This window comes from Citrus sinensis, chromosome 8 (genome assembly GCF_022201045.2).
Source record: "Citrus sinensis cultivar Valencia sweet orange chromosome 8, DVS_A1.0, whole genome shotgun sequence".
In the NCBI taxonomy this organism is placed as follows: domain Eukaryota; kingdom Viridiplantae; phylum Streptophyta; class Magnoliopsida; order Sapindales; family Rutaceae; genus Citrus; species Citrus sinensis.
Genome location: NC_068563.1, coordinates 29,676,099 through 29,698,538, shown reverse-complemented (window position 1 = coordinate 29,698,538; position 22,440 = coordinate 29,676,099). Strand labels below are relative to the sequence as shown.

General features: G+C 36.6%; 5 protein-coding genes across 12 annotated transcripts; 4 read left to right on the top strand and 1 right to left on the bottom strand.

The window, feature by feature from the left end:
- Positions 1–93: 93 nt before the first annotated feature.
- On the bottom strand, positions 94–2,199 carry LOC102609141 (protein OCTOPUS). The gene has a single exon (XM_006488413.4). It carries the CDS (start codon positions 2,053–2,055, stop codon positions 427–429), a length of 1,629 nt encoding a protein of 542 aa, XP_006488476.1. The 5' UTR covers positions 2,056–2,199; the 3' UTR covers positions 94–426.
- Positions 2,200–4,021: 1,822 nt separating this feature from the next.
- On the top strand, positions 4,022–5,753 carry LOC102608851 (uncharacterized). The gene is made up of 4 exons (XM_006488412.3): positions 4,022–4,213; positions 4,506–4,708; positions 4,796–4,936; positions 5,377–5,753. Exons 2-4 carry the CDS (start codon positions 4,514–4,516, stop codon positions 5,518–5,520), a joined length of 480 nt encoding a protein of 159 aa, XP_006488475.1. The 5' UTR covers positions 4,022–4,213; positions 4,506–4,513; the 3' UTR covers positions 5,521–5,753.
- A 983-nt stretch (positions 5,754–6,736) lies between these two features.
- LOC102608559 (probable anion transporter 4, chloroplastic) lies at positions 6,737–10,862 on the top strand. 2 transcript variants are annotated; one of them, XM_025102185.2, is made up of 9 exons: positions 6,738–7,198; positions 7,795–8,021; positions 8,158–8,524; positions 8,812–8,856; positions 8,941–9,087; positions 9,794–9,931; positions 10,023–10,056; positions 10,182–10,361; positions 10,637–10,862. In XM_025102185.2, exons 1-9 carry the CDS (start codon positions 6,779–6,781, stop codon positions 10,642–10,644), a joined length of 1,566 nt encoding a protein of 521 aa, XP_024957953.1. In that variant the 5' UTR covers positions 6,738–6,778; the 3' UTR covers positions 10,645–10,862. The 2 variants fall into 2 exon arrangements, with proteins under 2 accessions (XP_024957952.1, XP_024957953.1); XM_025102184.2 differs by lacking the exon at positions 10,637–10,862 and having other exon boundaries at positions 6,737–7,198; positions 10,182–10,508.
- A 194-nt stretch (positions 10,863–11,056) lies between these two features.
- Positions 11,057–14,017, top strand: LOC102608078 (calmodulin-binding receptor-like cytoplasmic kinase 2). 3 transcript variants are annotated; one of them, XM_015533345.3, is made up of 7 exons: positions 11,057–12,187; positions 12,273–12,520; positions 12,597–12,765; positions 12,860–12,949; positions 13,134–13,246; positions 13,377–13,432; positions 13,542–13,686. In XM_015533345.3, exons 1-6 carry the CDS (start codon positions 11,944–11,946, stop codon positions 13,407–13,409), a joined length of 897 nt encoding a protein of 298 aa, XP_015388831.1. In that variant the 5' UTR covers positions 11,057–11,943; the 3' UTR covers positions 13,410–13,432; positions 13,542–13,686. The 3 variants fall into 3 exon arrangements, with proteins under 3 accessions (XP_015388831.1, XP_052287762.1, XP_006488472.1); XM_052431802.1 differs by having other exon boundaries at positions 12,288–12,520; positions 13,134–13,432; positions 13,542–14,017; XM_006488409.4 differs by having other exon boundaries at positions 13,134–13,432; positions 13,542–14,017.
- A 906-nt stretch (positions 14,018–14,923) lies between these two features.
- Positions 14,924–21,926, top strand: LOC102606996 (alpha-glucan phosphorylase 2, cytosolic). Of its 5 annotated transcripts, none has more exons than XM_006488405.4 (15): positions 14,924–15,145; positions 15,253–15,478; positions 16,151–16,330; positions 16,650–16,826; positions 16,911–16,996; positions 17,181–17,370; positions 17,746–17,838; positions 18,286–18,461; positions 18,584–18,701; positions 18,780–18,908; positions 19,386–19,604; positions 19,691–19,894; positions 20,299–20,721; positions 20,850–21,040; positions 21,567–21,926. In XM_006488405.4, the coding sequence occupies exons 2-15, from the start codon at positions 15,269–15,271 to the stop codon at positions 21,691–21,693; spliced, it is 2,523 nt and encodes an 840-aa protein (XP_006488468.1). In that variant the 5' UTR covers positions 14,924–15,145; positions 15,253–15,268; the 3' UTR covers positions 21,694–21,926. The 5 variants fall into 5 exon arrangements, with proteins under 5 accessions (XP_006488468.1, XP_052287761.1, XP_006488469.1 ...); XM_052431801.1 differs by having other exon boundaries at positions 15,250–15,478; XM_006488406.4 differs by having other exon boundaries at positions 14,924–15,151; positions 15,250–15,478.
- Positions 21,927–22,440: the final 514 nt, after the last annotated feature.

Sequence of the window (22,440 nt, the reverse complement as noted above, 5' to 3'; positions counted from 1 at the left end):
ACAAAACCTCCATGAATCAACAGCAAGTATAATCCACACTTACATTCTTGAAACATCTGTTCCATTAAATGCTCATATCAGTGCATGTTCAGCTTGACAAACTATGAATTGCCATTCAATGATGCTTTAATGTTTCATCGTTCTTAAGATATGGGCACGACCCTACCATCACTACTACAAGTACTAGGCAAACAAGAAAACCACATAAATTAACCAAATGCTAAGCTACGTAATTATCAACAATAGTTACTAAACATTTCTCCAAGTTCCATTGCTCCATTATTACTTATCAAAAAACATGCCAAGCAGAGAAAGGAAACAAGGAGAAACATGTTGATTGCATATCTTTACAACAAAATATTCCATTGAAGAACGGTTGATGACCTTTACAAGCCATATATTCCATTGAAGAATGGTTGATGACCTTTACAAGCCATTCATGGCCACAGATTGCAGGTTCTTTAGCCCACTTCTTCCAGATTTGCTTCTCCTGTAGCTCCTCACTGGTGTCAAGTAGAACCTCAATAGCCCATTATCAAGGTTACTTGGAGAATATGTGGTACTCCTGTTCCTTTGCAGCACAAGCTCATCTTTATCCCCCCCACCATTCTCCTTTGCCTCAACACCATTCACACAATTGAAAGATCCATCCACTTGGAACGAACTCCTAGCGCTAACACTGTAACTACGAACAAGCTTCTCACTAACAGTACCAGTATTTGCTTCTCCATTGGCTACCCTCTTCAGCTTTTGCACCAATAGCCCATCAACCGCATTCAATTTCCCTCCATGGAGCCTCTCTTCATCCACACATTTACCCTCATTCCTCTTCTGCATAAACCCCCACATATTCAACACATTTCGCCACCTCAACGACTTCTTAAACTTGAATCCCTTCTCAGTAACTTCCCCACCAACATAACCCACATTCTTAGAATCAGATGCAACACACTCAGCACGATAATCTTTGATCGAATACCAATTCGAATCCCTCAACTCTTTCTCTGTAACCAACAACTTCGCCCCGTGAAACAATCCAACAGTTTCAGGGGACACCTTCGCATTTGATATCCCCGATTTATTATTATTATTACTACTACCATTAACCTCATCAACATCGAAAAACCCGGCTCTCTTACCCGAACTGGACTTATCAAAACTCCTCCTCCTCCTCAGCATACCCAATGCCCCATAATAATCTCTCGTCTGCTCCGATCCACCGGGACTCTTCTCTTCTTCATTCCCCTCACTCTCTTTCTCCTTCTCCTTGTCCTTCTCATCAACAATAGCCAATGGCGGCGCGAGAAGCCTTGGATAAGCCTTGCCAATCAAGTACCCGTCCCACGAAGCCCTCGGCTCATCAAACGAATACCTCCCATTATCAACTGATAATCTCGGATCCGGGTCGCAGGATCTCCTCCCAAAATACCCGTGCAGTCCAATTTCTGACCCCGTCTCTACTGTCGCTCTCCCGGGAGCGGCAACATAACCCTCGCTTTCTTTCTTGTTGTTCCTTTGTTGCTGCTTCTGCTTCCATTTTAGTAACTTCTTGCTGAAAGCCGAAGCAGTACTTTCCCAGAAACTGAATCTGCTGCTGCCATTTTTCCTTTCCAATTCAAGATCTATGAACTCCTTCATCGTTCTGAACTCGCCGTCCTCGTCATCTTCATCTTCTCCTTCTTTCAACACAACGACTGCGTTAGTTACAGGGTCACGACGCTTTATCAGGGGTTTTGATTCGCCGTCGTCGGCGAGGGAGAAGAGGTTGGAGAGGGTGTTGGGGTGGGGCCCAACGTCGCTGGATTTGCGGCGTGGCTCCGACGTGGAAGCGCCGTTTGGTAGGTTGTTGTTGGAGGAGGAGGAGGAGGAGGAGGAGGAGGAGTGAGATTTGGTGCGGCGGAGGCCGGGGCTTGTTGCTGTGGGGGTGACGGAGTCTTCCATGGTGGAGAGGCGTTCGCGGAGGCAGGAGGCGCAGAAGCCGGTGATGGGGTTGGTGGTGGGGTGACGGTGACACGTGGACAGCCGGTGATGAGGTTGGAGTGCAGTCATGGTCATGGCTCTGACTGAAGAACACTGAGTGGTGTGCTCATGTTACAAACAAAGATAAAAAGAGATTTAAGTTATAACTGATAAGACAGTACCGAGTGTGGGAAGGGCCGAAGGTTAATTGTTACGGGGGAATGAAACTGAAAAACCCTTAAAAAACCTCTTCTTGCACTTATTTAATGGGTGGCTAACATTTGGTAACAACTAATTATATATTTTAATTAGCATCCAGAACTTATTTTTTATTAAATAAAAAATTAATTATTAATATTTATTTTATGTTTTTTTTTATCTTTTTTATTTATCTTACTTAACAACTATTGATATGCTCAATAAAAAAAGTAAAAAATCAACTCAACAATGAATCTTTGTTCATTTCAATTAATGTGAGGTTTGATTTTGATCTCCATGAGTTGAATTATTGTTAAATTAAATTTAATAAATGTGACTTTTAAAAAATATATGAATTAATTAGTTGTGGAATGAAAGAGGTTTTAAATTATAGATGGTTAAGTATGCAAAATTATAGAATAAATTAAAACGACTTTTTTTTTAAAAAAATGTATGTAAAAATTATTGAAAAATTAGAAAATTAGATACAAAATTTTGTATCTCATCAACTATTTAAGTACAATATTACTATTAAGTATTAGTTTTTGAGTGCTAACAATAACATAGCTAGAGATTTGCCTAAAGCTAATATACAATCTATGATATTTTTAATAATTTCTTACCCATCATTATTATTATTTTATTTGGCTCATTCTATTAAATTTTTTTATTCAGAAGAACTCAAACTGAGTCATGAAAATCAATTTTCAATAGTTCACTGCATTATGAACTTGAAATTTTCCATCTTATTTCATAATTTATCTTATAAGAAATGATTCTCGAAAAATTTCTTCAATCTTTTTTTTTTTTTGGAAATAAATTTTTTTTATATTGCTGGAAATGGAGACCAGCACCGTATCGATTTTCGGCCCACTTTGGAAATGCTTGAGTTAATCGAGGAGCCCAAAGATGCACTAGATACAATTTGCTCCTCGTGTGCGTCCACAAAATCTCAAGTCAACTTCACTTAAGACACGACATTTAGAATTAAAAAAATCCAAAAGAAAACTGATTATTCCTAGAGAGTGTGCTTTGGACACCAGGCTTTAGTTCTAGAATTGAGAGCCTAATAATATTTAATTCATTAATTCCCAAGAAAAATATAAATAGTTTTCCAGTTAACAAACAAATTTTTCGCATGAATACGCGGACACCAGATAACTCCCAAGAAATTCCAAGTCATTTCAATGGTGTTGATCAAAGCACCAAAATGAATGCGCAGACAGCAGATAATTCCCAATAAATTCCAAGACATTTCAATGGTGCTGATTAAAGCACTAAAAAGGGTTAATTATTCATGTGAGAAACAAGTTTTGATAAATTTTTAAAAAAGACAGTGTTTTTAAAAATATTCGAGGGGTGATATTCCGATAATTTTAATTGACTGAGGGTAAAATTAGAAAAAATAATTTTTTTATAAAGTTAAAGTGATAAAAATATTAGATTTATATAATATTTTACAGTTTCATAAGAAACTTATTGATAAGAATTTTTTTTAAAAAAAGTTTGTTTGAGGTGTTATTTATTTTTTAATTTGAAGTCAGGATTTATTTTTTTAAATATTTATTTATTTTACATTATTTTTTTTTAATTTATTATTTATTGTCAGATAATTTTATTTATATAAAAAAATAAAAATATGTTCAATTTGCAGCCAAGTCAAGAACAATAGGACAAAAGACTTTTGGTTGTAAAAGAAATAAAGAGATTTATTTTAAATAAATTATTTTAGAAGGATCTATTTTAATTTAAAATAAATTTATAAGTAGAATGTCATATAACTGCCACGTCAATTGGGATAAATTTTAGGATTAATATTTAGGATATATAACATTATTGTTGATGCAAATTAAAACTTATGTACTTATCTGGAAACTAATAGAAATTAGAGACTAAAATGTTATTACTTCATTTCTCATTTTCTCCATTCGAAGGCAGAACAGGAAGCGATCTGAAAGCAAAGGGTATTTTGATTTCAGCAGCCTTGTGCAATCTTGCGTTGTGAAACGATCGAGACAGTTGCTGTTGCCCGCAAATCAACGCCGTGAAACCGCCGGTAAGTGGCTTTAACAATCTCAAATCAAGTCATCTATCCATTTTGAACGCCAAAAATTTATGCCAACATTTATTCGATTCAATCGCAAATCCCAAATCTTCAATTCGGTTGCTTATGTAATCATGTTATAATATTTAAGTTTCTAAACGACGTCGTATCCGGAAAAGTACATTATCTGAAGCTGTGAAGCATGACCTCACTAGAGAATTTAGATCAATACGATTCTCGACGTTGTCGAGATTGCTATCGGCACTTTTCAAAATTGACCGTTTTATACTGTTACTTTTGTAAGAGTGGGAAATGGAGAAGGCGAGACAGTGTTTGGAACTGAACCAGGAAGAATCAGATAGTGTGGCTCGACTTGCCATTCACTCGTACCGAGTTGGGGCAACTGAATTCAGCTTCTACGAAGACTTTGCCTTGAGAGGTATAAGAGTTGATCGAGTGGAGCCAGGCCTTGTCTCCTGTACTTTCAAGGTCCCTCCTCGTCTCACTGTAAGCTCTACCGTCAACCAAGATCATTAGTTACATCGTTAGATAAATGAAAGGATGATTGTGTTGATTAGGTTTTTATTGTGGCAGGATAGGAATGGAAATTTGGCTAATGGTGCAATTGCTAACCTCGTGGATGAAGTTGGTGGGGCTGTCGTCTACGTTGAGGGTCTTCCCATGAAAGTTTCAGTGGACATGTCCATCTCCTTTGTATCAACTGCTAAAGTTAATGTAAGCGTGCAAAGCTGATTCTGTACAGTATGAACTTTTACTTAAATGGATGTCTATAGTTTAAATGGGTGTTGCCAACATTATTTTGGAACAAAAAGTCTTTACAAGATCCCATACAAACCTGTTATCTAATTGCTAGGAACTTGCTAGGTTCGAGTATCAGCAACTGACTTGATACTGATGATTTTGACATGTGAGATCATGATATGTTAGTGGGAAATCAGTCATTACATGTTCACAACCTTGGTGTGAGTTGTAAATTTGCTAGCTCTTGCTCAAATTTTTTTTTTTCTTTTGCTTTGCATTGTTCAACTCCTGAAAAATGGCTCGTTTTCTTTGTATGCACCATGGAACATGACCTTGTCTTAGTGTATTTGAAGAAATAAACGAAACTTGTATCTTGTTTGGTACCATTTTGATATGAAGTTTGCATGTTACAGGATGAGTTGGAGATTACAGGAAGGGTATTAGGACAAAGAGGAGGTTACTCTGGAACGATCGTTCTTATGAGAAACAAAGCAACTGGAGAAGTAATTGCTGAAGGACGACATTCATTGTTTGGTCGACAGCCTAGCAAGATGTGATTTAATTTGACATTTGTATATGAGTGCAATCCATACATTCAACAAATATGGGTTAGTGCACTAGTGCTTGTTGTGAATTCCAAGTACTGATTTTGCTTCTTGTAATTAGCTTGCTTACGGTCTGAATGAACCTTGTTTGAGAATTCAACTTGAATCTCACAATCTCTTATAAAGAGTAAGCAAATCATGCTAATTTGCCAAAGTTTGATTTGCTGAAAGCATGTTTGTTATGAGACTATGGCTCCGTTTGGTACAGCTTATTAAATAGAGCTTATAACAGTAGAGCTTATAGCACTAGAGCTTATACTAATAGAGCTTTTAGACAAAGTCATTGGGTGTTTGGTTGTCAATAAAAAAAGCACTTTTGAACCATTAAACTGTGTGATATTTTTTATATTATATATTTTTAGAAAAGCTCTATAATCTCTACTCCCAAAAGCTCAAATTTTGGGCTTTTGCTAGTAGAGGTAAATTAGCTTATTTAAGCTAAAAAAATTCTACTAAAAAAATAACCAAACACCATAAAAAATTTTAAAAAGTGCTTATACGATTAAATAAGCACTTATGGTTCTTAAATAAGTCATACCAAACAGGCACTATGTATCAAAGGCAGAATAGGTTCCGCTGATGAGTTCGAATCATTACAAACACTCACCTTGAAGGATAATATATACATATATCTCAATGAGGTGCATCTAATACAACATTTATCTCTTGTAATTTACATTATTATTTTTAATATTTACAATTCAAAATCTACCTAAATTTTCTAAAATCTAGACTTTTAAATAGAGCTTATCCCAAAAAAGTAGGCGAAGGAGTAGTTGTTACTTGAAAAACAAAAAAAAAAATTAGCTGATGGCGCATGTGGCATTGGAAACTACGACATTTGATTAGCGGGATCAGCAGTTAGAGGATAGACATGTATATGTTTTCAAAAGAAAGATTGGTCGGACGTTGTAGAGAAAATGTTATCAAATACAAAAAAAATGGATAATAAGTAATAATACTGTTTAATTCCTTTTTATCATTTTCGTTCACCACCACGACACGGTGACGAGCCAAACGGATAAAACACCTAATTTTGAATATAATATCGGCGGTTACACTTCAACCCTCCAAATATCAACAAACTACTAATCTACCGTCGCAGTTATTAAAAAACGCGAGGGTATATAAGCCATTACATAGATTCAACGGTTTTTTTTTAATTCCTGGCGGCTTGCTCAGAGTTTCGCACTCACACTCAAGATTCAACATGAGCTCTTGTTCACTCTCAACGTATCGACCAATTTACGTTCACATCAACAACAAATTCATCGGAATTAAATCGATCAACCTTCAATTTTCTTCACAATTTCCTTACAAATCAACGAACCGAAAACTCTTCAGAAACGTCTCTTCGAACAGTGGCTCAGTTGGATTGCGTACGATTGTCGGATGTCGAGTGAGGACGGGAGTTTCATCGAACGACAAGTCATTTGATTTGGCGCCGAACGAGGATGAAGCGCTGGCGCCGAATTTTCTGGAGTTTATTACTTCGGAGAGAGTCAAAGTTGTGTCGATGCTTGCTTTGGCGCTGGCGCTTTGTAATGCTGATAGAGTTGTAATGTCGGTGGCGATTGTACCGTTGTCTCTTGCTCATGGCTGGAGCCGATCGTTTTCCGGTATAGTTCAGGTTGTTTTTTTCCCCTCTCTTTGTTTTTTTGACTTATATCACTTTCAATTGTCATAATTATTGAGCCTTTTTCAATTGTTCATAGCTTTTTTTTTTTCGGTTGCTGAGGAAAGTGAGCATAAATGAGTTACTGGAAATTGTTTATGTCCTTAGCTTCGAGAGATTTGCATGTTGAAGTTACTAAACTCTTTAAAAAAAATTAAGTGACTATGTTTTGGCGTGCTTTTTTCGCAAATAAATCAAATGAACATGTGATAAAGTTGCTCTTCCTCGTGGCAGGTATCAGCTTTGAAAATGGCAACCTTTAGGATTTTGTCCTGGAAAATGATTAGAATTTTCCACTAGAGAGCGCATCTTAAATGCAGTGAACAAATGACTAGAGCATCTTAAATGTAATGAACAAATGACAAGCAAATGAAAATGGATACTATGCTTGAGCTTTAATTGGGAAGCAATGTCAATTCTTGTGAAGTGATTTTTTACAGGTCCAATCTAGGCTTGAGATGTTTTCCAAATAATCAATTGTGATACTGATAAGCATGCTTCGATTAAAACCGCTCACATTTATCTGACCAATTAATGAACACTTGCGGCAGTCATCTTTCCTCTGGGGATACCTGGTTTCACCGATAGCTGGAGGAACTTTGGTGGATTATTATGGTGGGAAGATAGTCATGGCATGGGGTGTGGCGTTATGGTCATTAGCTACTTTTCTTACTCCTTGGGCTGCTGATACTTCTTTATTGGCTCTGCTGGCAATGCGAGCTGTTGTTGGACTAGCAGAAGGTGTGGCTCTTCCTGCGATGAACAATATGGTTGCAAGGTAAAACCATTGCTATTTGATGATGATTTGCATAAATTGATAAACACATGACATCATGTGCCCGTAATTAAGTTCTGTATTAAAGTAAAAGGTCTGTGAAGCAGAAATGTTGAGAGAAACTCCTATGCTTTTTTAGATGGTTTCCTCAAACAGAACGAGCTAGGGCTGTTGCTATTGCAATGGGTGGATTTACATCTGGAAATGCAATAGGACTGGTGTTATCACCAATTCTCATGTCACAAGCTGGTATTTTTGGGCCGTTTGTAATTTTTGGATTATCTGGATTTCTATGGGTTTTGGTTTGGTTGTCTGCAACATCAAGTACCCCTGATCGACATCCGCACATATCAAAGTATGAGTTGGAGTATATACTGAGAGAGAAACAGAAGCCCTTGCTGATGGGAAATAAACATAAGCCAGCAACAGTAATTCCACCTTTCAGGCGGTTGCTCTCAAAAATGCCTACATGGTCCATAATCGTTGCAAATGCCATGCATAGTTGGGTAATGCATGCACCTCTTTCCTTAGTTTTCTTAAAAGTTATGTTTAAAGGGAAAAATGTAGAAAGTTATGTTTAAAGGGAAAAATTTAGCCTTAGCAATTTATTGCTTCTTTTTCTGGTAAAGCTGTACCTGCTTTTTAACAGATAAAGTAGCAATTTAGTAATTGGAGAATTTTGGTTGGAGTAAATATTTCCACCGGTTTTGAAGATGTGTATTATGCATTATACTCCCTCCTTTTTATGCGGTAAATGGTTATGCAAACTAATCTTCTGAAAAATCTTTTGCAGGGTTTTTTTGTTATTCTTTCGTGGATGCCAATCTACTTCAACTTTGTAAGGCTTTATAATTTTTTGTCCATGATTTTTCATCATGATTGGAGCATACCTACTTGAACACAGACCTTTTATGGGTTCCAGGTATATCATATTGACCTGAGACAAGCATCATGGTTTAGTGCTGTTCCTTGGAGTGTTATGGCATTTACAGGATACTTGGGTGGTTTATTGTCAGACATGTTGATACAGAGGGGCACAAGTGTGACTTTGACTCGCAAGATCTTGCAGGTATGCTACTCAATGCCATCAGTGTATATCTGCTAAGGGTCTGTCTTTTTATCCTGGGCTCATGAGCCTACCTTGGTAACATCCTTTTTTTTTTCCTTTTCTCTTTTTTTCACTGATAATATAAAAAGTCAAAGAAAAATCACACCAACTTTTTTCAAGGAAGCTTAGCATGTGATTTATATTATATGATGCTATATAACCATAGTTTTGAAAGAATTTGGTTCTGACATGGAAAAGAAGGAATTGAAATTAAAAATTGCAATCAGTGAATGCGCTTGTAAAAATTATATTGTACATTTATCTTGTCATGTTCTCCAACAACAGTTACTTTTCTTTAAAACTGTGCATGTGAAAGTAAAATTTATTTTGGAAAAAAAATAAGAAAATTTATCAAAGTCTTGTCGGTCACAGTTCTTGAAATATATTCTTAGGCGTCACGCTATCTCAGTATCTCTTTCTTGGTTTTGATTGCATGATGCTTTCTTTTCCTTCCATGGGTGGTGAGTATACACATTTATAAAATAGTTACAGTCAAGCACACTGGTATTAATGAAGTGGTTCGGAAAATTTTGTGAACTTGGAAAGCAAGCGAAATAGACTACTTTTCAATTTCCTTTGAATGTTTGCTTTCTTCTTGTATTTCATTAACTCTTTTATTATGTCATTGTTCTTCTTGTAAGAATCGGATCCATGGCTTTTTTTTCAGTCAATTGGTTTTATCGCACCGGGAATTGCACTTATTGGGTTAACTGCAGCAAAAAGTCCAGTAATGGCGTCTGCATGGCTGACTTTAGCCATTGGAATGAAATCTTTCAGTCACTCGGGTTTTCTTGTGAATCTTCAGGTTTAGGTTCTAATAACACAGAAATTGTAGTATGAACTAAAATTACATTTTCACTTTCTTCTAACCTGTCACTCTTTTGTTTCTGTTACAGGAGATTGCTCCCCAATATTCTGGTGTTTTACACGGTATATGAAATCTGTTTCTTTGTATATGTTTGATCTCATATAGTCACATTTTCTCCTTCTCGTGAAATATTCAAAAGCGCTCTAAATCTCTGAATTGATAACAAATGTTCTCTCTCTGGTGATAGGAATCTCAAATACTGCCGGAACATTTGCTGCCATTTTAGGAACAGTTGGAGCTGGTTTTTTTGTGGAGCTTGTGGGCTCTTTCCAAGGGTTTCTGTTACTCACATCGCTCTTATATTTCCTCTCTGCCCTTTTCTACATCATCTTTTCTACAGGAGAGAGAGTGAATTTTGATGAAGCTGGTGAGTTTCTTCTATTACAATGATTTCTTTCTTTTCTCTGTAGCTTGGTTTTTGTTTTATCAGATCTTATCGGAGGTTAGCAAGGCTATTAAGATGTCATTTGGTATTTGAGCAACATGCTGAACAAAAAATTATAATTACATAAAATCAAAGATTTAACAACCATCTTTTATACTACCTGTTTTATTTACTTGTTATTCTGTTAAATTGAGTCAAGTAGTTTGATTCCGTCAATTATTGTCTTGAAACACGTTTGACTAAATTTTGCTTAACAGCTTTATGAACGACGTCCAAGTCTCCTGCCAAATAGCGGTTGAATCCTGTATTAAAAGAAAAGGGCTTTTTTTTTCTTTTTTCTTTTTCCCTGCAAAATAAAAGAATTGTACAGGGTATGATATTTGCATAATTGCATCCCTGATTGTACCAAAGTTGTAGCATCTTGTATGAGGTAAGATAAAAAGTGCATTTATTCAAGGCATAGTTTTCATTTTTACCTTTTCATTTGATTATATATATTCTCGTTTTCAGAGACGAGATCGTGCTTGCTTCATTTTCTGATCTCTCATCCAGTGTAGCCATTCAATTGTTATTTAATTTGCTTACTTAAAAGAACGAAGCCATGGCTGCCCTAAGTGATATTTGAAAAAAGATTATTGACCTTTACCAGATAAATAATCTGAGCTTAAACTCGGGTTTAGCTGCCCTAAGTCATATTTCAAGAAAGCAGAGTTGTCGATGTTTAATATTCAGTTAACAAAAGCCAGTCCTGTCTGTCTACTGAGAACAACTTTTTTGTATAGTCGTTAGACGGCAGAGCATTTCGAGCAATGGGAAATTTGATAGAGCTAGTGGCTGAGTTGGAACACGTAGCAGTCATATTCAATGGCTATTGCAAAATAATAATAATAACAATAAATAAATAAACGAACAAATCTGCTTGGAGATTTGATTATCTTTCGGGTCGCGACAGCGTGGGATTTGTGTGAATCTGCAAATGCTATAAATGTACCGCATTTTCCAGGGTGTATCCAACAAGAATAGAAAATTTAAAGAGTAGAATTGGGTTGATCACAGCGTGTTAGCGGGAAATTTGCTGCCTGGATTACTGATGCTTAATGAGTTAGAGCTTCTACAAGACTTAGTTTAATCCCCATCTCAAATACATTACTAATAGTAGACTTTTGAACTAATACTCGGCATACCTCTAGCAGTGGGATATGCGTCTATATCCAGGTTCCTAAACTCCTAATAGATTTCAGCTTGTATTTACAATATAGTGAATTTAGATTTAACAATTTGAAAAAAAAAAGAAAAGAAAAAAAACTCATTCAACCTTTTCCAGTGTTGACTGGCGATGTATTCTATTCATTTCCCGAGTACAATTGCCTTTGATTGTTTCATTTTTATATTTATTTTACCGTATGTCATCCACTACACATCAAGTAAATAATATTTATTCCCGCTTGAATTGGTCTTCAAACATAAAATACAGTCACACAAAACATGGACACAGCTAAAGCCATTTTCCTTCAAACTTTGGCAAAAGATATGATCAGATTACTCAGAACCACGACCTCTGCAGATGAAGAAAACACCAAGTCCTCGTAACGTTTACTCAAGCCAAATGAAAGAGAAATCTGATACCCGTCATGGGAATATCAGTAAAAACAATAACCACGCTTTCCCTGGCCTGAGTTATATCATAGGTGCAGCCAAGAAAGTAACAGCAATATTCAGAATCTTTCTTCCCAGGCGACAAAAGTCTAACATCAGAAATGGTGCAATTGATGACAGCGGAAGTATCAGTCAAGTCAGCAGACTGTCATGTAAGTCATTCTGTCATTGTGCAAATCTGCGACTATGATATAGGTTTAGTTGAATGAATTTTTCACTTATAAAATTTCCTGTCAGATGCGAATTCCACAGATCATTCAACAGAAAGTAACACTAAGAGTTCAAGAAAGTCCTCGTGTTCCTATGTTTCTTCTCCTAGTTCCAAGAGTGGACAGGCCACCGCAATCAATTTCTCCTTTGAAGAGATATACAAGGCAACTGAAAATTTCTCACCAGCAAATAAAATTGGGGAAGGCGGATCAGGAACGGTATACAAGGGAAAGCTCAAGGATGGATCTGTCGTTGCCGTGAAGCGTGCTAGAAAGGTAAACAATTAAAGTCATATTCTTCGTTTATGAGTCTTATCTATCTTTGTGCATGACAATGTCAATACTGTGGCAGAACAAGCATGACAAGTACTTACTGGTGGAGTTCAAGAATGAAATATTGACCTGGTCCAAGATCGAGCATCTGAATTTGGTGAAGTTGTTCGGATTTCTCGAGCATGGAGATGAGAGGATTATTGTTGTTGAATATGTTGGCAATGGGACCCTTCGGGAACATTTAGATGGTAAGTCATAGCAAACCCTGAAATATGAAACTAATAAATGACCTTGGGGCCGGCTAAAGATTCTTAATTAAAGAAAAGCCATTTAATGATATAGGTAGAGGAGGAAATGGCCTTGAACTAGCGGAACGTTTGGATATTGCAATTGATGTGGCTCATGCTCTCACCTATCTCCATACATATTCTGGTATGTACATCATAAAACAAATATCAGTTCAATCTAGAATTTAAGATTAGATAGTTTCTTAGTCATGGTTAATGTATACGTTTCAAATTTTGAATCGAGAGCTGTCATCTCTAGGCCATAAGATATACACACCGTTTAGGAATTGTAAAAGCAAATCTGAATTTTGTTTGCTAAAAATCAACAGATCCTCCTATAATACACAGAGATGTAAAAGCATCAAACATACTCATTACAGAGAAGCTCCGAGCCAAAGTGACAGACTTTGGATTTGCTCGAATGTCAGAAGAAGATTCTGCTGTAAGTCACATCTCTACTCAAGTGAAAGGAACAGCTGGTTACTTGGATCCTGATTATCTCAGGACTTATCAACTTACTGAAAAGAGTGATGTGTACTCCTTCGGCGTATTGCTTGTTGAAATGATGACAGGAAGATACCCAATTGAATCAAAGAAACCAATAAAGGAGAGAGTAACAATAAGATGGGTAAGTACTCTCATGACCTCTCATTTTGTTATCATACCTTCAGCATATGATGCTTTGCTTTATGTAGTACATGAGCACTACAATTTAATTACCAATGTATGCAATGCAGGCAATGCAGTGCTTAAAAGCAGGAGATGCAATACTTGTAATGGATCCAAGACTAAGGAGGACCCCAGCATCAAACATGGCAGTAGAGAAAATTCTTAGACTTGCTGATGTATGCCTCGTGCCTACGAGACAATCAAGACCTACCATGAAGAAATGTGCGGAGATATTATGGAAAATTCGAAAAGATTTCAGAGAAAAAGCACCCTCTTCTTTTTCTTCTTCTTCTTCCCCTGCTTCTGCTTCTGAGTCACATTATCCCATCGGAGATGCAAAGAAGAAGAGTAGGCACATTTCATTCGGTAATGATGAAGGTGATAGCTATAAATTTACTTCTGCATGAAATTTGCTAATTCTTTCCAAATTCTTTCACATCATGTTCTTGTAAATTTCCTTATACTACGTGCGAAGTGATTGATGAACAGACCTCAAGTGAGGAGGGCTTATTGAGCATGTTTCAATTTCCATCATTTTGATATTGTTGGAGATTTGTTTTTAATGCTGTTGTTAAATTCTTACCTTGGAACTTAAGAGTCTAATAACTTACCTTACATTTGACTTATTTTTAACATTATTATTAATTAATTACTTGTGGACTTATGCCTTTAATTTTAGCGATTTCTCTACGACATACAACAGACTCCTTCAGCTGCTAATAATTACATGTTAGATTGTCAAGTTATTGCGAGACCTGATCCTTTCTAGAAATGAATATCCTTTGTGAAGCTTCTTTTCCAATCGCTGATTGATACTCTTGTAAAAGAAAAAGCCAGCGCGTTCACATGCATATACCTGCCATGATTTGACTCGGGCATTTTTTCGCCGCAAATGTTACATCAATCATCACAATCGTCTTCACCAAATTTGGTTGAAAGCATCCGCGCAGTTGGAACTCGGACGTACACGTACTCTACTAACCAAATAATGTGCAAAATTGATTGTGTCTATAATGTGACAGATTACTTGGACATTACCCCTTTTTTTAGTACTAAATATTTAAACCAAAAAAAAAAGTCAAAGTGAGATGCGCTGCATAAAAGAAAGAAAATTGGTTTTATTTGCATCACAATTTTCTTGAGAGGCAAAAAGAAATGGAAACAAGAGTAAACATAAAACTATCTTTACAAAAAAAATTGACGACGTGGACACGTTCGTCTGTCCACTTGTTCAGCCGTCCAGCGCTCCTCGAACCCGTGATCTTTGCACTTGCTCAAGATCCGTGAATCGATCAACCCGCCCAAACGGGGCCCACATCTCAGTACCCGCTCTATCCATTAAAATGCTTCCACGTGTCCTCTTGATGTTTGAAACAAAAAAGAAAATAATCATATAAAAGCGCCCCATTCCCAAAAATGAATCGTGCCATGTCCGCCCCTCGCTCTCGTAGCAATGACCTCTATTCACTCACTCACTCTCGTGCGATCGTGATCGTCAGTCTCTGATATTTTTTTTCCCTTTAGAAACACAATCGCTTCAAAGCTCTTGTTCGCTTCCTCTTCTTAGCATATTCTTTCTCACTCCAATACTTTCTTTATAACAATATCTTCTCTTACACTTCATTTACGTTTTAAACTGCTTGCCGTTTCGTGTAGCTTCTGAAACAAGCAAGTAATTGTAATTTCTCAATTTCTTATCGAACTTTCATTTCAATTTGATTTATAGGTCGCTGAAATTTATAAAAATGTTTTGGATTTTTTTTTTCCTGGAACTAGCAGTAATTTGTGGAATCAAATGGCGGATGCGAAAGCAAACGGAAAGAATGAGGCGGCCAAACTGGCGAAAATTCCGGCGGCTGCGAATCCATTGGCTAATGAACCATCGGCGATTGCATCAAATATAAGTTACCACGTGCAGTACAGTCCTCATTTCTCGCCGACTAAGTTCGAGCCGGAGCAAGCTTTCTTTGCCACGGCGGAGAGTGTCCGCGATCGTCTTATTCAAGTAAAATTTCTAAGCTATCATGTTTGTGAAGTTTCATCCTTTATTCTTCTTATATATATATATATATATATATATATATATATATATATATATATATATATATAATATTGATAATGACTTGAAATTTAGTTACAGTTTGCTTCCTTTACTTCCTTCTCTCTGAGTGTATATAAGTAGATATTTATTTATTTTTTTATGTGGTTAGATCTGTTTGGTTATGTCATGATTCTTTTTTGATATGTTATTTTTATTTGAAATAATGGGAGAGAATAGAAAATGCTTTTTCATTGTTTTAGTGAAATCATGTCATGTCGCTTTGTATGGATGAGTTTGTGTAGTTAATTTGTACGTGTAGTAGTACTCATTTTCTTTATAACCTTAATGACACGACTTAGAGTTTGCGTTATCGTAGAAATAGAAACTCATGAAATATACAGCAGCTCCGTTATTACTTTTGCTTTTTAGCTGGATAGACTATAAGGAAATGATCCATGAATCATTGCATGGTTGACTTTAATGCATGCATGATATTGCGATTTGTGATCTGAGATACACAAAGCTGTAATTACTTCATGATATGATTAGTTTGGTGATATTTTCTAAAATTTTAAATCATGATTTACAAATAGGTTAAATGTTTTTGTTTTGTTTATCATTTGATTGTTTTGACAGCAATGGAATGAGACATACCACCATTTTAATAAAGTTGATCCGAAGCAAACATACTACCTATCAATGGAATTTCTTCAAGGAAGGACTTTGACTAATGCAATTGGCAGTTTGGACATTCAGAATGCATATGCTGATGCTTTAAATAATTTGGGGCATGTCCTTGAGGAGATAGCTGAACAGGTAAATGGATTTCAGGCCTGTGGTTTCGTAAGGCATGATCTTGATGGTGTTGAACATATTAATTCCAATTCTAGCATGAAGGTCTTTTCGCTTTTCTCTATGGCATCCCCAAATCAGACTTTTACTCTACGCTTTCTCTTTTATTGAGGCAATGACAATCCTACTATCTTGTGGTTGAGTAGCCATCAGTTGATCTATTAACAGGGCCTCAAATCTTACCAAATTTCTGCTGTTGGTTTACAGTGGACTTTGATATGGATCCAACTTCAGGTACACTGTTCAGAAAGTTGATGATGTTATTTGAATTGGAAATTTGCAGGAAAAAGATGCTGCACTAGGAAATGGTGGGCTGGGCAGGCTAGCTTCATGCTTCTTAGACTCCATGGCAACATTGAATTTGCCTGCATGGGGTTATGGTTTGAGATACCGGTATGGGCTGTTCAAGCAGAAGATCACCAAGCAGGGTCAAGAAGAAGTTGCTGAAGATTGGCTTGAGGTTTAACTCTACTTGGAGGTTCCGTCTTGTATTTCTTATTCCTTGGAAAATTGCTTATGGATTACTTTCATGGTAATGTTGCAGAAATTTAGTCCTTGGGAAGTTGTCAGGCATGATGTGGTATTTCCGGTCAGATTTTTTGGGAGTGTTATGGTTAATCCAAATGGAACGTGAGTGTTAATTTTAGAATTAATTATTGCATAGAGTGGAGTGGTTAATACATTTTCATTCCTATAAGTTCATCTTTGAAGTATCCCTGATGTATTTCCAATGCTTTTGCCAAGTGCACAAGCAGTATGGTTTCTCTAAAACATATAATTCATCAAGTGATACCTACCTTTGAATGTGTTACAGGAGAAAATGGGTTGGGGGTGAAGTTGTCCAAGCCGTAGCTTATGATATACCAATTCCAGGGTACAAAACCAAGAACACTATCAGTCTTCGTCTCTGGGACGCTAAAGCTAGCGCTGAGGATTTCAATTTATTTCAGTTTAATGATGGACAATACGAATCTGCTGCACAGCTTCATTCTCGAGCTCAACAGGTTAGCTATCAAGAATCCTGAGAGTGAATATGATCTAATGAAAATTTGCCCATCTATGAAATTGCCTACTTTGCTTAGTTTATGATAATTGAGTGACAATCTTCAGCCATCACCTTCTTGGTTCTGCTTAAATATAGATATTTTCTTGGTTAAAAAACTCAACATCAAAAAGCTCCTCTCTCTCCTCTTTCCCCCTTCTTTCATTTAAGCTGTATAGAAAGAATATTATAAATGACCATCTTCTGTTTCCAAGCTTTTAAAGGAAACAGATCGTTTTTTTCCTTGGTCTAGTCTTATCAGTCCACACTACTAGTCCAAGTCTACCCCTTTGCATGTTTGCATAATTTTTACCTTCATTAAAGGGTTAACATGCAGATTTGTACTGTGCTCTACCCCGGGGATTCTACTGAAGAAGGGAAGCTTTTAAGGCTGAAACAACAATTCTTTCTCTGCAGTGCTTCACTTCAGGTTGGTCAATTCAGCCTTTAATGACTATATAGGCCTGCTGGTAAATTGGCTCGGTGCCCGTTTGCTATTTAGTTAAGTTTACACTTCGTCTGCAGAACCTGAAGATAAACCATCTACACCTATAGATTCATGCCAATCTTATGTAATGATTTAGTCCGTGATGTATGGAATTAACTTGAATTTGTTAGTTCATAAGAAGTGAACATGTTTATAGGTTTAGAGTTCAAACAAAATGTATAAATTTAGATTCTTCCATGTTTGCTAAGTGCAGTTTTCTACTCAAATGGTGTACAAATAGAGTTGTTTCAACACCCTAGATTCATCATCTCACATTTTGTTCGCTGCCCTCAAGGATGCTATCCTTCTTTTGATTGTACTACTGATTTTGAGACTAAATATTAGATATATTATTATTTCCTTTTGGTTCTAAATTTGAGCTCGATACAGGATATGATTCTTAGATTCAAGGAGAGGAAAAGTGGAAGGCAGTGGTCTGAATTTCCCAGCAAGGTAGCTGTACAACTGAATGATACTCATCCAACACTTGCAATTCCAGAGTTGATGCGATTGCTAATGGATGAGGAAGGACTTGGATGGGATGAAGCATGGGATATAACAACAAGGTGCCTTGCTTTATTTTCTGAAAATTTTCAATTTACAGCATCTGCTGCTGAAGTTGCTTTTGGCCTTTGTGGTGCACAATTGCTTTGGGACCTAATCAGTGAAAAATATGTAATGGAACCAGGACTGTTGCTTATACCAATCACACAGTACTTCCTGAAGCACTTGAGAAGTGGTCACAAGCAGTAATGTGGAAGCTTCTTCCTCGCCATATGGAAATAATTGAAGAGATTGACAAGAGAGTATATCCCCCACATCTTTTATCTGTTATCTTGTCTTCTACAAGTGATGTATTTTATTCTAATTGTTATATTTTGCAGTTCATTGCAATGGTCCGTTCCACAAGGAGTGACCTTGAGAGTAAGATTCCCAGCATGTGCATCTTGGATAATAATCCCAAAAAGCCGGTTGTTAGGATGGCAAACTTATGTGTAGTATCTGCGCATACGGTAAGAGGTCTATTCCTTGAACTTTTAAGATGAAGTTCATCTTTTTTGATTGTTAGAATTTGAGCTTATTGCTGATAATATTTGATATATGGATAGCTGTTGCACAATAAATGTAAATCATCTTGTTAAAGCTATTAATTTTAAATGTTCTCCGTCTGAAAAAGATCTTTTTTGATTGTTAGAATATAATCTTATTGCTGGTGTATTTATTCCATCCAACAATCACCCATTGCAAAAGATTGAGTTTTAAAGGTCATAGTTTTCCATGTAGATCTTATTATTGTTAGGTTGAAAGATTGAACGACTATTAGTTCGGATACATTCATTTACTTTTCTTTCCAGTCCCTGATTTGTCATTCCTTAACTATTTTAACTCTCTTCTACCTTTTATTTTTTTAGTGGGGAGCCTCTTTTTCTTTTTGGATCTGATTGGATTTGATCTAAGTCTTTAGCCTAAAATAGCTGATCCCTTTACAGGTAAATGGTGTTGCTCAGTTGCACAGTGATATCTTAAAGGCCGACTTGTTCGCTGACTATGTTTCTCTATGGCCAAACAAACTCCAAAATAAAACTAATGGCATTACTCCTCGTCGATGGCTCCGGTTTTGCAATCCTGAGCTCAGCAAAATTATCACAAAATGGTTAAAAACCGATCAGTGGGTTACAAACCTTGACCTGCTTGTAGGTCTTCGTCAGGTATATATGAAATAAAAGTTTCTAGAAGGAAATGATTCCTGTAATCAGCGATAATGTAGTTGTTTTACTGATACTTGCTTCTAAAGTTTGCTGACAACACAGAACTCCAAGCTGAATGGGAATCTGCTAAGATGGCCAGTAAGAAACATTTGGCAGACTACATATGGCGAGTAACAGGTGTAACGATTGATCCTAATAGCTTATTTGACATACAAGTCAAGCGCATTCATGAATACAAGAGACAACTGCTAAATATTTTGGGCGCAATCTACAGATACAAGAAGTTGAAGGTATTATAAGCTTATGACACTTCCAGTCGTAAGTTGTTAATCATTGTTAATGACAATTATCATTCAAATATGGTCATGTAGACCAATTTTGTAGCTCAATTCACCAAATACCAGGATCTTTATAATCAAACTCTCCACGATGCCCATTCCTTCTGTTTCTACTAAATGCCACATCCATCTTTATGTATTTTTCATGGATTCATTTCTGTATTTTCAACTTTGGCAAGAATAAGTGTGTGTATATGTAATAAAACTTTCATCAAAGATATGCATGCGTAAACTTGTTTTCGTACATTCATGCATATTAGGTTTTTTTTTTTTTAAATAACTCATGTATATTTGTTTGTTCTGTCTTAAGCATGTATTGTACTGCAATTTCACTCTAACCTTAAAGACTACGACAGGAGATGAGCCCTCAGGAGCGGAAGAAAACTACTCCACGCACCATTATGATTGGAGGGAAAGCATTTGCAACATATACAAACGCAAAAAGAATAGTAAAGTTGGTTAATGATGTTGGTGAAGTCGTCAACACCGATCCTGAGGTCAATAGTTATTTGAAGGTGGTATTTGTTCCAAATTACAATGTCTCTGTTGCAGAGTTGCTTATTCCAGGAAGTGAGCTATCTCAGCATATTAGCACAGCAGGCATGGAGGCAAGTGGCACAAGCAACATGAAATTTTCTCTAAATGGTTGCCTCATTATAGGAACATTGGATGGAGCTAATGTGGAAATCAGGCAGGAGATAGGAGAGGAGAATTTCTTTCTCTTTGGTGCAGTAGCAGAACAAGTCCCTAAGCTGCGTAAGGAAAGAGAAGATGGATTGGTATGAATTTCTGTTTCTTCCGTTAGTTCAGTAGATTAAACAGCCAATATTTTATTTTGAGATGATACCAAGTATTGACCATGCGACTTGAATTTCCTTGTCTAACATTAGCCATGTCAATCATACAGTTCAAACCAGATCCTCGGTTTGAAGAGGCCAAGCAATTTATAAGAAGTGGAGCATTTGGAAGCTATGACTACAACCCGCTTCTTGATTCCCTGGAGGGGAACACTGGTTATGGTCGTGGTGATTATTTTCTAGTTGGTTATGACTTCCCAAGTTACTTAGAGGCTCAGGACAGAGTTGACCAAGCTTACAAGTAAGACATTCGCAATCCTAATATCAAGTCCAAAAGTATTATATTTTGAAATAGACTTGTAATGCAGTATTTTATCTGCTTGCAAAAGAATCATATATAAAAACTTTACGAGACTGACTTTGATGACATCTGACCTTGTTGTCACTCTCTTTCCTCAAACACAAATGTGTTTCTTTTACCAGCCTAAACGAGGCACACTCTTCCTTAGATCTAAAATATCAAACTTACTCTTTCTTTACAAGAAAACCACACACCATGAAGTTGTTTTAACTTTCCCCTAGCTTGATACAAAAGGAAAATGTAGAGGTTGGACAGACATGCTGTGAAAGCAAATAATTTTAGCTCACTAGCCAACATAAGCTGTAAGCTCAAACTGAACTGAGTCTGTAAGTTAAAATAAAACGTGAACCCTAATGATCTCAAGTTGCTGTTTCGTTCTTGTATCCTGGCTGTCTTTATGATATTCAATATACTTATAAATTCTAATATTGTATCTTATGTTATTGCGATGTATGTCTCCTGTCAGGGACCGGAAGAAGTGGCTGAAGATGTCTATATTAAGTACAGCTGGCAGTGGGAAATTCAGCAGTGATCGCACAATTGCACAGTATGCTAAGGAAATCTGGAACATAACAGAATGCCGTACAGCATGATTCAAGTGCAAAAAAATTTCATGTGCAATAGGTTATATAATTTCTTGGAAGGATGTATTAAGATGGGAAGAAAATGAAAGGAAATCCACAATCTGTGGGGATCATTAACTAAACTTGTCTCTCCGTCTTAACCATCATTTGATTACTCAAACATCGCTCTGTCAGATAAGTTTTAAGTTGTAATTTCTTAAACAATTCTATCTTTATAAGAATTTCCAGGTTTTGAAGAATTACATCATTTGTCATTACAGATATAGTACGAAGGAATTATGATATACCATTTTTTTTGTTTTTTTGTTTTTCTTTTACCCCCAAAGATCGTGCTCTGCTTGTGGGCTAGCACCGGCTATCCACATGTAACATTCTGGCTCCTCGAAGAACTGCAAATGCCGTGTAGCATGAGCAATCTTTGTTTCTGTACTATAAAATTGAATAAATGGAGCCGAGCACCGAAATGCACCTGCATCGATGATTTACAACACTTCATATGAAAGTCACACCACGCGTCCGGTATTAAAAAGAACGGGGTTTGCATGGAGCAAGATCCTAGGAAATATCCAAAATCCAGGCACAGAATCCACAAGGCACCATCAGAAATCTTATTTTGGCAGTAAAATCAAGTGAAAATAAATAAGGTATAATCGACTTAAACAGGATCTTTAAACAGGCCATAATAAACAAAAGGGAGGGCCTAAGTTACGTCCCTCTCACAGTTACAGTATCCCTGGTAAAGCCGGTAACTATAAC

Coding starts and splice junctions, on each gene's coding strand:
- LOC102609141 (XM_006488413.4), bottom strand. CDS start 2,055: ATGACCATGACTGCACTCCAACCTCATCACCGGCTGTCCACGTGTCAC.
- LOC102606996 (XM_006488405.4), top strand. CDS start 15,269: ATGGCGGATGCGAAAGCAAACGGAAAGAATGAGGCGGCCAAACTGGCG. Junction 16,827..16,910: donor TTGCTGAAGATTGGCTTGAG/GTTTAACTCTAC, acceptor GTAATGTTGCAG/AAATTTAGTCCTTGGGAAGT. Junction 19,605..19,690: donor TGCTTGTAGGTCTTCGTCAG/GTATATATGAAA, acceptor TTGCTTCTAAAG/TTTGCTGACAACACAGAACT.
- LOC102608559 (XM_025102184.2), top strand. CDS start 6,779: ATGAGCTCTTGTTCACTCTCAACGTATCGACCAATTTACGTTCACATC. Junction 8,022..8,157: donor ATGAACAATATGGTTGCAAG/GTAAAACCATTG, acceptor ATGCTTTTTTAG/ATGGTTTCCTCAAACAGAAC. Junction 9,932..10,022: donor GTTTTCTTGTGAATCTTCAG/GTTTAGGTTCTA, acceptor TTTCTGTTACAG/GAGATTGCTCCCCAATATTC.
- LOC102608851 (XM_006488412.3), top strand. CDS start 4,514: ATGGAGAAGGCGAGACAGTGTTTGGAACTGAACCAGGAAGAATCAGAT. Junction 4,709..4,795: donor AGGTCCCTCCTCGTCTCACT/GTAAGCTCTACC, acceptor TTATTGTGGCAG/GATAGGAATGGAAATTTGGC. Junction 4,937..5,376: donor TATCAACTGCTAAAGTTAAT/GTAAGCGTGCAA, acceptor TGCATGTTACAG/GATGAGTTGGAGATTACAGG.
- LOC102608078 (XM_006488409.4), top strand. CDS start 11,944: ATGAAGAAAACACCAAGTCCTCGTAACGTTTACTCAAGCCAAATGAAA. Junction 12,766..12,859: donor CCTTCGGGAACATTTAGATG/GTAAGTCATAGC, acceptor TTAATGATATAG/GTAGAGGAGGAAATGGCCTT. Junction 13,433..13,541: donor AGAGAGTAACAATAAGATGG/GTAAGTACTCTC, acceptor TATGCAATGCAG/GCAATGCAGTGCTTAAAAGC.